This window comes from Capra hircus, chromosome 21, assembly GCF_001704415.2.
Source record: "Capra hircus breed San Clemente chromosome 21, ASM170441v1, whole genome shotgun sequence".
In the NCBI taxonomy this organism is placed as follows: domain Eukaryota; kingdom Metazoa; phylum Chordata; class Mammalia; order Artiodactyla; family Bovidae; genus Capra; species Capra hircus.
This window is the reverse complement of record NC_030828.1, coordinates 33,305,966-33,319,576: the sequence shown is the minus strand read 5'-3', so window position 1 is coordinate 33,319,576 and position 13,611 is coordinate 33,305,966. Positions and strand designations below refer to the sequence as shown.

General features: G+C 56.4%; 1 protein-coding gene across 1 annotated transcript; it reads left to right on the top strand.

The window, feature by feature from the left end:
• Nucleotides 1,134–13,018, top strand: LMAN1L (lectin, mannose binding 1 like). The gene is made up of 13 exons (XM_018066365.1): nt 1,134–1,434; nt 3,971–4,125; nt 4,240–4,347; nt 4,439–4,497; nt 5,937–6,036; nt 6,407–6,527; nt 7,312–7,367; nt 7,983–8,115; nt 8,394–8,545; nt 9,802–9,869; nt 10,753–10,876; nt 11,528–11,655; nt 12,719–13,018. The coding sequence occupies exons 1-13, from the start codon at nt 1,257–1,259 to the stop codon at nt 12,849–12,851; spliced, it is 1,515 nt and encodes a 504-aa protein (XP_017921854.1). The 5' UTR covers nt 1,134–1,256; the 3' UTR covers nt 12,852–13,018.

Sequence of the window (13,611 nt, the reverse complement as noted above, 5' to 3'; positions counted from 1 at the left end):
TGGAGGCACTCTGGAAAACCAAAATTTATTTGGATGAAAATATTTGAGATACAGGATTTTTCAGCTTTTTTTTTTTTTAATTCATTTGGCTGCTCCAGGTCTTGGCTGCACCGTGTGGACTCTTTCGTTGCAAAAGATGCAGGCTTCTCTAGTTGTGGCACGTGGGCATAGCTGCTCTGCAGCATGCGGGATCTTAGTTCTCCAGCCAGAGATCGAACCCACGTCCCCTGCATTGCTAGGCAGATTCCTAACCACTGGACCACCAAGGGGAGTCCCAGGATTTCTTATTTTTTCAAAACTTCTTTCATTATGGAAATTATCAAACATATAAAAGTAGAGATTAGAATACAAGGACCCCTCACGTCCCTACTACCCAACTTTAACAGTTATCAACTCAAGGCCAATTCTCTGCCATGCACACCCTGTTCCCCTCTTCCCACCCAAGTTTTAGGAGACTTGGAAGCAAATCCTAATGTTATATCAATTCATCCATAAAGCTTTAGTATAGTTCTCCAGAAGACGTAAGACTTAAAAAAGAAATTCTACCACAATACCATTATTATTCCTAAAAATTCTAACAAGAATCCCTTAATCAAATATCCAGTGTTCAAATTTCCCCATCTCATTTTTCCCCTCACAAGGTCCATGCGATGCATTTATTTGCTCTGTCTCTTGAGACTCTCTTTCTATTTTCACATAATTTATTTTTTTTATTCTCATATAATTTCTTCGTTGAGGAAACCACGTTGCTTGGAGGCATGAGTGTTTGGGAGTATGGGAGAGAGCTGAGAATCAAGGCAGTGAGAGCAGGACAGGGAAGGATGGGGGTGGTGGTGATGGCCAGACAGCAGGGACAGCCATCCGTGGGAAGGGGCCAGGATGCCGGGGCCCATCCCAGGCAGGGAGGAAAGTCAGAGCTGCTGATGGTGGCTCGTCCCAGTGATCCCGATGAGGCCCTGCAGCCGCGGGGACAGAAGGAAGGAGGAAGGATGGCCTGAGCCGAGGAGCTGGGCAGAGCTCAGGTTGGCAGGAGGTCAGGCTGCCTCATCAGGCTGGAGGTAAAGGGTGGGGCGGGGCCTGAGATCAGGCCTGAAAGGAACAGGATGTCTGTGCTGGGGAGGGAGGGAGAAGACAGTGCCAAAAACCCAGGTTCTGGGCCATCCTGGCTCCTCCCCACCTGGCCCCATCCCAGGAGCCCCTCCCTATCCTCCCAGCTGCAAATCCACCCTGGGGCCCGGCTACTAGTTCCCTTCGCAATGAGGGTGGTCCGTGGCCTGGATCCCTTGCTCTGCCTTCTGCTCCTCGTACTCCTGGACCCCCACAGCCCCGAGGGGGGCCATCTGCCTCAGCGAAGATTTGAGTACAAGCTCAGCTTCAAAGGACCGAGGCTGGCATTGCCTGGGGTTGGAATACCCTTCTGGAGCCATCACGGAGGTAAAATGTCGGGTGAGGACCAGCCTTGCCCAGTGTTCTTCAGAGCACGGGAGGGGCTGACCAGATCTGGGTGGCTGTGACTGGGTGGGGAGTGGGCCTGCCAGTACAGCCACTGCCAAGACGGGGCCAGGCCTGGAGCAGACAGTGCCAGGGGCCCCAGGACCCCCCAGCCGACCTGTCTCCTGCCCCACCACCACAGCCCCACCCCTACCTGTCCGCCTCAGCTTCTCCTGTCTGCCTCTCCCCTTCTCTGCCCTGGGACTTCTCTCTCCTTCTCTTCTTGCCTCTCCTTGGAGATCCCTTCACCACCCTGCCTCATGGACCTGTGCACACACACACACCTGCTCATAGGCTCAGACTCACAGACGCAAGGCAGCTTGGATCAGCACAAGCCGATCCTCTGGCGCTACACCGTCAGGCCGTGGCTGTCCAGGAGACCTGGGGCAGCCTGGAAGGAGGCAGCCTCGTGGCTAGCTGTTTCACCAGAGAGGGTCCCAGCCCTGCCCTGTGCATGTGTGTTGGGTGGAAGCAAGCACAAGAGCATCTTAGCCCGTACATTGTATTCAGGGCCTTCCAAACCCAGACCTACAAACAATGTCTTCTACTCGGTCTTGTTCTAAAAAGATTTTCGAGGACTTATATGGACCTATGCAACTGAGAGGAATTTAAATTTGGAGTAAGCCAGAAGAATGAGACATAGTGTTAGGACTGAGGCATGAAATGAGTCCGAGAACATGGCTTACTGCCAAAACATATGCTGTGAAGCCTTCCCACTCTTCAGAGTTGAGCCATGAACCGGGTTTAGAGCCTCCTAGCAGCCAAACCAAAGAGAGAAAGCAGATCCATTGTGTATTTCTGTGTCTATGAGATGTAATGTCTGAAAAACAGCATCATTCCTAAGACCACAGCAAATATCCCTTTAAGAAGACAGGCCCTCTTAGCAGGGTTTTAAGCCCAGTTCTCCCTCACAAAGACCCAGGAGGTAAACAAAGGAGGAGGCTGCTCCCCATAGCACGGAGCAGGCCCTGCCTCAGGTACAGGATGGTAGGACCACACTCGTTGTTTTGGGCCATGCCAAGTCTAGGGTGTTCCAGGACATATGGGGGAGCAGAAGCACATTCTTCAAGGTCACTCAGAGATATGCTCACTGTCCATTCACTCGTTCATCCTTTTATCTGGCTCACCCCCATGTCCTCTGTGCCTTGCCCAGAGACACAGGGCTGAGTCAGTTTCGAGGAGCCTGCAGTCTGCAGTGAGGTCCCCTGAACAATCCACCAGAGGCCCAGCACAGAAGTGTGGCAGACATGGGCAACCTCTGCCTCCTGCATGCCACTTCAGAGGCGATGGTAGCTCCCAAGGGCTCCAGCCCTCCTGGCCTTGCAGCCTCTGAGCCTCCCTGCCCCCAGCTCTGGCCTCTGCTGAGCAAACAGGCTGGATTAGGAGTCTCCAGGACATGCTGGCAGGGTCTGGGCCCTGGGCCAGGTTCCAGGCTGGCAGGCCACAGGGGAGTGGAGGCAGCTGGGGCAGGGCCTCTGGCCTCCCTTCTCTGTTTCCTGCCAAGCCTGCCTCAGTTTCTCGCCCCTCCCTTCCCTCTCCCCCATCCCACCCACATCAGTGGTAATTCTCACATCCACTCCATCCCCACGGCCAGTCCCCTCCTCTGCTTTCATGCTTTCCCCACCTTGAGATGCCCCCTAGGTGCCCCCACCAGGAAGGCTCACCTCTGTCTGGACATACCCATGTGTCCAGAGCCTGGAGCCCTGGCCCTCCACCGGGTTATTCTCTCAGGGTGCTCCCCTGCGTTCGTGGTCTCCAGCTGTCCTTTCCCTCACAGGCCTCTCTTTCCTCCTCTGAGAAACACAATGCTCCCATGCTCACTTGCTCAGTCATGTCTGACTCTTTGCAACCCCGTGGACTGTAGCCCGCCAGGGTCTTCTCTCCATGGGATTCTCCAGGCAGGAATACTGCAGTGGGTTGCCATTCCCTTTGGACACAAATCTCTCTCATGGTGGAAATGGCTTGTACTTTGGAATCAGAGGGAGCTGGGTTCCCATTCATTTAGTTCCTTAATTTTTCTGAGCCTCAGCTTCCTCATCTATAAAATGGGGCCTTGGGACTTCCCTGGTGGTCCCGTGGTTACGACTCTAAGCTTCCACTGCTGGAGTCATGGGTTCGATCCTTGGTTGGGGAACTAAGATCCCCCATGCCATGTGGCCAAAAATAGTATAATAAATAATCAAAAGATAAAATGGGGCCCTATAAAAGCAAGCTGCACAGACTTGCAATGAGGCTTATGTGAGAAGGCAGGTAAAGCGCTCCATGTGTGTCTGGAGACTTTGTTGACCCTCCCTCAGCCTGGCAAAGACCCAGTCCCCACTTCTCTGGTGGATTCCACTGTCTGACCAGCCAGCTTATTACCTATTGGCTGTGATGTTTCCTCCTTCCTCCTTCTGGAGCCCAGCCTAGACCAGTGAGAGAGTGCGATGGGGGAGCAGGGGCTGGTGGGGCCCAGGCCCTGAGCTGCCCTGGCCCGCAGATGCCATCCTGGGCCTGGAGGAGGTACGGCTGGCCCCATCCATGCGGAACCGGAGTGGCGCTGTGTGGAGTACAACCCCCGTCCTCTTCCCTGCCTGGGAGGTGGAGATACAGATGAGGGTGACCGGGCCGGGGCGCCGGGGAGCCCAGGGCATGGTGAGTGGTCCCCACGAAGGTCTGGCAGAGGGGGTGGGTCAGAGAAGCTGGTGGTGAGCCCGGGGTTCCAGCGTCCTGCAGGGACCCCTGAGCTGAGCAGCTGTGGACCCACAGGCCATGTGGTACACCCAGGGCAGGGGCCAGGTAGGCCCTGTCCTGGGGGCACCGGACCTGGGGGATGGCATTGGGATCTTCTTCGACTCCTCAGCCCAAGATGCCCAGGTGAGTGGTGGTCTCCTGCCCATTGTCCCGCCCACACCCTCACCCTCTGCCCTGTGCCCGGGTCTCAGACTGCTTGTCGCCTCCCACACAGAACAGCCCTGCCATCTACGTGCTGGCCACAGACAGGCACATCCTCTACGAGCCGCTTGGGTAAGGGTCCGCCTGGGTTGGCCCCTGCCTCATTCCTGGGCTGCAAGGAGCTCGGTGGGTACCCACGCGGCCCACACACAGAGAGCCCTCCTCCTAGGGCAGTGTGTCCTTGGTGCCCTCTCATCTGAGCTGATGACACTGCCCAGGGCCCCCCTCTCACTAGGTCCCAGCCAAGCCTCCTCCAGGGCCTGGGACCAGGGTTGGCTTGCTCTTCTTGGGAATTACTCCACGGAGTCCTCAATTCACTGAACCCAACAGCCCCAGGGCAGCGGGTGTAGTGAAATGACGCAGGGTGAGGCCTGTGGTCAGTGTTTTCACTCCCATCATCTCCTCTTGACACTCTTGAGAAGTGGGGATTATTAGGCCCCAGTTACAGGTGAAGATGTTGAGCCCAGAGAGGAGAAGTGATTTGCCCCAGGTCACACAGCTGTGCCCGGAGCTGAGATTTGAGGCCAGACTTGCCGGTGGAGGGTCCACGCCCTTTCCTGCACCAGCTGCCTGCCTGCCTGCCAGCACTGTCGTTTTCTCTCCAATGACATGGCTCCCCATCCCTCCACAGCCAAGATGCCTCCTCAGTAGCTGGGCCAGGTCATCAGTGTCTCTTAGCACTTCTCTCTTAGCTCATAACAATTAGAATAATTGCTAACATTTATGACCTGAGCTTACTGTAGTCCAGGCACTACGCCAAGCACTTCAGGCTCATGGCTTGGTTAACCCTCATAACAATGTTATGAGATAGTTTCAATTATTATCCTCATTTTAAAGATGGAGGATCTCGGGTTTGGAAAGGTGAGGCAACTTGCCCAAGGTCATAGGGGCTCAGAGGGCAAACACGCCGCCGGGGCCCCTTCCCCTGCTCAGTGCTGCCCCCTCTCGGCCTAAGGCGGTGGTGACGGGCTCGCTGCCGTCAGAGCTTCTGTGTTGTCCACGAGCCCAGACACACTCAGAATGTCTCAGCACTCCTAACTCTCTGGACCAGCTGCTTCACCCCCGCGGGGAGGCGGGCTGGTCATATTGTCCTTGGCGGCTACGATGGGTCTCGTGCTGTCTGTCCTGCTATGGGTCAAGAGTGGCAGAAAGAAGAAAGAGAAGCCGTACCCAGAGGGAAGCCAGTGGGAGAGCATGGAGGCGGTGGTGGGCCTGTGGGATTGTGGGTAGAAATCCCACTGTTGGTCCAGGCTGAGCCCTAGGGAAGCGTCCCAGGGCGGGCCTCGGCGTCTTCTGTGTATTCCAAGTCCCAGCATTCTGCCAGGCAAGGCTCACTTTCCTGCTCCTCTCTCTTCTGCTGTGAGAGCAGAATACAGCAACGGATGCTGGAGCTAGACCATACCAGTGGGGGCGGGTGGCACTGCAGGCCTGGGCAGCACGGCCTCTGGGACCACCCCTACTGGTTAGGCCTTGGGTCCTGTGTGGCCCGGCTGGATTCCAAGTGCCCACAGGGATGGAGGCAGCCTGCTGCTGGGCTCCTGCCGCCAGGACTTCCGGAACCGGCCATACCCCTTCAGAGCACGGATCACCTACTGGGGGCAGAGGCTGCGTGTGAGTCGTCCCTCCTGCCTTCCTGGGTCTACTGAGCAGGAAGTGCAGGTTACAGGGCTCAGAGCTCTATGGATTCCCACGATCCCACAGACACACCTGTGACAGCACACGCGGTCCCTGGCACACACGGGCAACACCGATAGGGATCCCTGCTCTCTACACAGACTCCTAACTTGCCTCCAGCACATGCCTGGGAGAGCTGGCACGAGCCCAGGTGTGCGAGCCCCTCCATGTCACTCTGATTCCAAGCTGCCCACCCGCCTTCCAGGTCAGGGAGCCAGTGAGTCAGGTGGGGACACTGCCCCTGCTGGGGCTGGGGGAGAGCAGTGGGCTCCCCCTGTGAGGGACTCATGCCCTTTCTGTCCCTCAGGTGTCCTTGAACAGCGGCCTCACTCCCAGCGACCCAGATGAGGTCTGTGTCGATGTGGGGCCCTTGCTTTTGGCCCCTGGAGGTTTCTTTGGGGTCTCGGCAGCCACGAGTATTCTGGCAGGTGAGGGCCTTCTGGGCAGAGGAGCGGTGCCCACTGAACACCCCTTCTAAGAAGCACTAGGGTGGGGCCAGCCAGTTCCTCACTGTGGGACCCAGGAAAGCCACAAACCCTCTCTGGACCTCTGTTACCATCCAGGGAAGTTCGTGTCTGCCTTGCAGAGTTAATGAAAGTCTCAAATGCGGTAAAACACGAGTCACTTCCATGTCACTGTTGGCTCCACAAGGGTCCCTAGCTGGGATCTGTGGGGCAAGAGGAAGAGGGGCAGCCATGAGGGACATCTAGGAAATGGAGCAAAAGGATGTGATGTAACAGAGAGCCTGTGGAGGAACTCAGCTGGAGAGCAGGGTGCAATCAGAGGTGGCGTCCTGGAATGCCAGGACTTCGGTGTTTAGACTCTAGGCACTGGGGAGCCATGGCAGGTTGCTAAGGAGGAGAGTGACGTGGTCAGAATCATGAGGCGGCGGCGGCGGCCCCTGTGTCGTTCCTCTGCGAGGAGCAGCCAGGCTCCGGGCCTTGAGGGTATTGCTCGGCCTGTGGCCGTGGCTCTAGTCAGGACCAGTTTTCCCATTCACTGGGGGCCCCCCTCTACCTCTCTGTTGGAGTCAGTCCTCACAGCCCACCTGTCTGCTTATCTGATCCTCACACCTTTCCTATGAAGAGAGGCAAGATGAGGGTCAGAGCTGCTCAAAGTCACCCAGATCTCTTGCCTGCCTGGAACATAATGGAGGCCGGGGGTGAGGGCTGAGGGAGTGAGTTCCCTTCCCTTTGCTACACTGCTTTCTAGATGACCATGACGTCCTGTCCTTCCTGACCTTCAGTCTGTGGGAACCGGGTCCAGAGGTAATGCTGAACCTGGGCCTTCCCTGGGGGGAGGGCTGGGGGAGAAGCAGCCCAGTTATCCCTCCCCTCCCCTCCCCTCCGCGGATGCTCTGCTCATGTCCAGCTGTCAGACCGGTCATTCCAACCCTTCTCTCTACCTGCTTGCGGAGCTCTACTCAGGCCAAGCCTTGTGCTGGGAAGTGCTGGGGGCCAGAGGTGACCCAGAGCCAGGCCCTGTACTCAAGGAGCTGTGGGAGCACTGAGGGGTCCTAACCAGCCAGGGGAGCAGGAAGACGGCATGGCAAAGATGAGCCTGAAGGAACAGAGGGAGTGGCAGAGACAAAGACCTGAGGGAGCTGCCGCGGCCTGGGCCACAGTGGGAGAGACGGGTGTAAAGATCGGCAGTGCAGCAGGCTGGGAGGACGGCCTGGTGTCGGAGCTGAGGGAGGACTCGGTGTGTGTGTGGGCGAGTGTGAGTGTGTGTGAGTGCGGCGGAGGTACAGCAGGGCTGGGAGGACTGGGCCTATGCCAGGGTGACTGGTCAGGGAGGGGACAGGGCTTGAGGGAGGCCCTGTGGGAAGATTCCTCTGGCCCGCCTCTGGGTTTGGGGCCTAAGTTTGTGTCTTCTTTCTCCAGCCTCCTTCACAGCCCTTCCTGGAGATGGAGCAGCTCCGCCTGGCGAAGCAGCTGGAAGGGCTGCGGGCAACGCTGGGCCTGGGCGTCAAGGAAGACATGACTCCAAAGCTGAACTATGGAGTCCAGGAAGATGGTAGGGACCCAGGGAATAGGCAGGTGGGCCAGGGACTCGATTGAGGGTCACAGTATCCTCTTCCCTTCAAACCAAGAGCCCTTTAACCAGCGGGAAGGGGGGGCGCCTGAGGAGGCCGTACCTAAGCAGGCTCTGCCCCACCACCCAGACACATCTTTTCAGGGGAGAGTCTTGGAGGCAGAAGCCACACGTTTCTGCCTCTCCAAGGCGGCTTCAAAAGACAGGCTCTGTTGCCCACCCCAGTGGCCTGCCTGTCTCCACTCTGCCCCGATCCCCAGGGGAACAAAGCTCCGGCCTGGAGGAGACACTGCACAGACACAGCCAGATCCTGCAGGCCCTCCAGGGCCTCTCCAAGCACTTGGCGCAGGCTGAGCAGCAATGGAAGCAGCAGCTGGGGTCCCCAGGCCAGATCAGGCCTGAGGGAGGCTGGGTGAGTGGCCCTTCGAGCACCCAAGGGTCTGCCTACAGGCCCGGCAAAGCCGAGCTCCATAGGCACCGGATCTGATGACACCAGTGAGCTCTCTCTGTCCAGAAAGAGGGGCAAGCACTCTACCCAGGAACTTGTCTCCCCCAAGGTCTGGAGAGATAGGAGTGTGTGCATGCGTGCCTAGTCACTTCAAGTCGTGTCTGACTCTTTGTGGCCCCAGGGACTGTATCCCACCAGGCTCCTCTGTCCATGGGGCAAGAATACTGGAGGGGGTTGCCATGCCCTTCTGTAGACCTTCCTAACCCAGGGATTGAACTCGCATCTCTTTGCATTGGCAGGTGTGTTCTTTCCCACTAGTGCCACCTGGGAAGCCCTGGAGGGAAAGGAGGGCAGGGGTGAAATGCTGCAGGTGGCAGTGTGGCATGGATCTGCCAGGTGGGGGAGTGAGGTGGGGGTTGGGGGGCTTGGCACAAGCAAAGGCCCACAGAGCCCATGGCTGGGGCTGGGGAAAGGAGTTGCCAGGTATTTAGATGCGGATCTCTAGACAAGTGACAGAAATAGACTGGGTGCTTATTTGCATGTAGCTCCACACGTGATCTGATTCACATACGCTTGCTTAATGCTCAGATGCACCAGAATCCTTGTTTCCCCTCCACTGCTATCCTGGCTTCTCCCCCAGGGAATCACATCCCGTGGTAGACCCAGCCTGGGGCCTGAGAGCTGAGCTCAGTCAAGATGTTAGATGCCGAGCAGAAGAGGCCAGCGGCTCCTGTGAGCTGGGCTCTGGCAGCTCGAGGTTTGAATCGTATCCTCAGGACAGAGCAGCTGAACCTGGGCTGCTGGAATAGGGCAGAGGGAAGGGACCAGGTCCTCCAAGGCCATGTCTCCCTGGTCCTACCACCAGGCCCAGGACTTCCCCTGCCAGGCTCCACCCACCCCTGAGAGAGGTGGCTCCCTCTCCAGGTCACTGGGCAAGATGGCAGCTCAAGCTCTGGGAGTTGACTGGCTGGGACCTCGGTTGGGGGTGGGGATGAAGAGGGAGGGGGAAAGGGGACTTCTCAGGGAGAATGGTTTGGGAGGAGCAGAAAATCACAAGCCCAGATGCAAAGGGTCAGATAAACCTAGTGTATCCAAAATGAGGGCCCAGGTAATGGAGTGAGGCCTCTAGAAGGAAGAGGGCTGCAAATCCCTGGGGAAGGTGAACTCTAAGAAGAGGGGCTGTGCCCTGGGCCCTAGAGAAGAGGCTGGTACCCCTGCAGGACTCAGCCAAGGTCAGTGCCCTACTCCATGGACAGCGGACTCTGCTGCAAGACCTGCAAGAGATGAGGTAAGGGCACCAGGAGAGGGGGATCCTGAGGGAGAGGGAAGAGGAGTGCCCACCCACCAACTTGCTTCTCTGCCTGAAGACCCCTCATCAGTCCTTTAATACTTTCATCATCTCCTGAGCAGCAAGCACAAAGCCTGGAAAACAGGGAGGGGCTAGGGGCAGAGTTAGGTTTGTTGAACTGAGCTGAATTTAACTGAATCAAGTTTAAAGTTTTGAAACTCCTGGTTTAAACGCAACTCCCTGAGACATTCTCACCCCAGGGAGGGTTAGTAAAATTGAGCCTTCCTTCAGTGATAGCTTCTGGAAGGAGGGTACATTTTGAGGGGGTTCTTGGAGGGAACACAACGAAAAGCAGGCCCAGTTGGGGGATGGGCAGTCCCTGACTTCATTTTACCCACCTCCGGCCCCTCAGCATCCCACTCTAGGCCCAGGCCTCTGGAGTTACCCATGGAGCCCTAGGGGCAGGGGGTCACCTTGGTGCCATCCATGGGAGGAGAGGGGCTTCAGGCTGCATGCTGTGGCTACAGCCTAACCCTAGCCCTTCTCCCTACATCTAGATTCCCTGGGGCTGGGGACCTGAGGAGGAAGAGGATATAAATCCCTGAGGGCCAGGGACGGAAGGCAGAGCCCAGGGACCCTGGGGTTGGGATGGACAGCTTAAGGGAGATGCTTCTCGGGAGATGCTTCTCTGAGCTAAAATGTCTCAAGGAGAAGTTCTGGGTTGGGGGGAAGACCACCAGTCCCCAAAAGGGGCCTTATGGGTGGTGCCTGGTTCCTCGCCCAGGTGCTGCCTTTGAGGATTATGGGAAATCCATGATTAGGTACTTTGGGTGCAATCAGAAGCGATAATGGGTTCTCTCCCTTGGTTTCCACTCTGTACCAGAGATGCAGCTGCTCACATGGCCTCAAGAGCCCAGGTCTTCTTCCTGCCTGTGGGCACCAAGCACCATTTCTCAGAGCTGGCCCAGATCCTGAGCCTCCTGCAGAAGGACCTGCGGGGCCCAGCGGTGAGAGGGACAGGAGCGAGGGCTGCGCGGCTCAGCCTCCTTCTAGCACTTGCACCGCCCCAAGCCCCTCCTGCCTTTGCCCTTCCCCCGGGACTCCTGGCAGGCACACCTGTGTCCGTGTCTGTGCGCGCGCCCGGGCATGCAGGCACACGGACTGCATCTTCTCTCTGCCTTCTCTGCTCTCTGGAGATTCCCACAGACTGTCAGTACCAGCAGGGCCCTGGAGATCACTTGGTCCAACTCCCACAAGGACCAGAAGATAAATGGGAATGGGCTGTGCCCAAGATCATTCAAAGCTTGGTGGTGAAGTCCGCTCTCTCCTGTGCCCTCCTCCATCTTGCTCTTTTCCTCGCCCTCTCCATCACCTTGTCTTTTGCTCTGTATTTCTCTCTCTCACGTATCTCTAGAGCCTTCGGCCCCTTGAAGATCCCAGGTCCCAGGCCCTCCGGGCTGTTCCCACAAATAGGGACATAGGAGCTGGGGTGGGGAGGCAGCTTTCTACCCTACCCCCTCTCCGAGTTCCCTGGATGACAGCCAGGGTACCACAACACTGAGAGAGGGAAACAAAACCCCACAGTGGTCCAGATTCTAGGTCCCCTCCCTCCTTCTGAGTAAGAAGCTGATCTAAGATCTTAGAACATCTCTTTTCAGAGAGCAGCAGCCAAGGACCCTCGCTCACCTGGCAGGTCCCCAAGGGTTTCCTCGTGCCTGCAGCCTGGCATCTTCCTGTTCTTCCTCCTCATCCAGACTGTAGGCTTCTTCTGCTATGTACACTTCAGGTGGGTGTTCCCATGCGCAGGACTTCCCACACCTACTTGGCATCTCTTGGGTCTGGACCACAGAGATTCAGTTTGAGAGAGGGGATACTAAGGTTCCAGTGGGGAGATCCACATGGCCCACCAGCTGGCAAGGAGCAGTGCCCAAGTTAGGGCCCATTTTTTCCATAGAGATGCTGACTACCTGCTCAGCTGCTGGTCCCATCTGAGTCCTCTCTTCACAGAATTCACTCTCTAATGTGAGAAGCTGACAAGTAACTAACAGTCACATCCTTTGCGATCAGTGCCATGACAGCAGGAAGCTCAGGGGCTTAAAAAGTGCTGGAAAAAGCACTAGAGCCAGCTTGGGGAGATCAGGGAATCACCTGGAAGGGATATTTGATATGGATCATCAAGGCAACTAGGAGGGTTTCAAGCCCAACAAGATAAGTAAAAGCATTGATGTAGAGGAAACATCATGAGAAAAGACACGGAAGCGTGAAAAAAAATATATATATAAATTTTGGAGAAAAAGTGGCAAGTTCAGTACTGCTAGAGCTAAATGTTTGTGAAACTGGGCAAAGAGAATTTAAAAGTTTGGGGACATTGTCACAGTTTCTGCTTGATGAATGTTTGTAAATGAGTAAGACACTTAGAGATGTAAGATGTGCTAAGGAGCTCAGAAATGGGGCAGTCCTTGTCGGTGGTATTTCAAGACAAAAGGAATCAGTACAGGCTGTGATGGTCCTGGAGGAGGAGTGGAGTATGCTGAGTTTCAAAAGCAGAGTGGGAGAGGAGATGGCCTGCAGCTGGGCAGAACAGCAAAGGTATGAGGGTGGAAATGCTGACAGGCTTATGTTACACAGGAGTGTGATGGTAGTCATAAGGCTGGAGCCGCCTGGACAGAATTTGAATGCCAGGAAGAAAGTGTGGTACTGATGGAGCAGACCAAGGGTGTCATAGACGTTCTCAGAGCAGGGGGTGCTGTGGTCCAGTGAGTGTAGGCCGGTGAATGCAGTAAATATAGAGCCTGGTCTCAAGGACCCAGAAGGGAGAAGCCCAAGTGACCTTCTTCTCTCCCTGGCAGCAAGCAGAAGCTGGACAAGGGCCTTCAGGACTATTTGTCCACATGCAGCCTTCCTCTGAGTTCTACACCGCAAATCCCCAGGGTCCTGGGGGCTCTTCGGAGGCAGCCCTTCTCCCCCAGCATACAGGCGTGACCTACTTCGAAGCCCTGATGAAATGTCCACTTCTCATCACTAGGAAGTCAACATGTACCTGGGGGTGGACAGTTTGGCTGGTGTCTTCTGCCCCTGGGTACCTACCCCCTACCCACACCTTAGCTTCTGGGGACATCCACCCTTATTAAAGGCAATTTCCCTCTCCCCATGCTTTGATATGCTCATTTACCCTCCAGCATCACCTTAATCTCTGAAGACTTCAACTTCTTCCAGATGGTCACTGGGAGTGGGCTCCAAGCAGGCACGGAGGCCCAGGGCTGGCTTGACTGCCAAAAACCCAAATACCCCATAGGCCTGAACTCGGGACTATGGTGGGAGATGGCATCACAGTTGTGCATAATTCTGTCCCCAAATTCACCCAAAACAAGGAAGGGTGCCTCCAAGTGCCCTTCCTGGTCTAGCCCAGCCAGCATCACCATGAACAACTCTCTCCCTGCTCCAGGGGTCAGCAGGGCAGGCGCGTGACCGAGAACTCTGAGAGGCAACCCATGGAGCCATAATTGGGATTCCCCACTCTCTGGTCTCCCTCCCTTTCTCAGCGTCAAGCTCTTTGGGCAGCTGCTAGGGCGGCGGGTTGGAAAGAAGGTTGGGGTAGAGCCCAGGGCTACTCGCACCTCCCAGCTGAAATCCTAGTTATCAGCCATCCGGAGGAGAAGGAAGTAGGGATAGGAGGGTTCTGGGGCGCATAAAAGCACAACTCATTCCCCTGGGGAGCGATCCCCACCCCCCGCCCCCCGCC

Excerpts from the sequence above, each read along its gene's own strand:
- LMAN1L (XM_018066365.1), top strand. The coding sequence starts at position 1,257 with ATGAGGGTGGTCCGTGGCCTGGATCCCTTGCTCTGCCTTCTGCTCCTC. Across the intron at positions 4,126-4,239 it reads GCCGGGGAGCCCAGGGCATG|GCCATGTGGTACACCCAGGG; the intron begins GTGAGTGGTCCC and ends GTGGACCCACAG. Across the intron at positions 6,037-6,406 it reads ACTGGGGGCAGAGGCTGCGT|GTGTCCTTGAACAGCGGCCT; the intron begins GTGAGTCGTCCC and ends TCTGTCCCTCAG.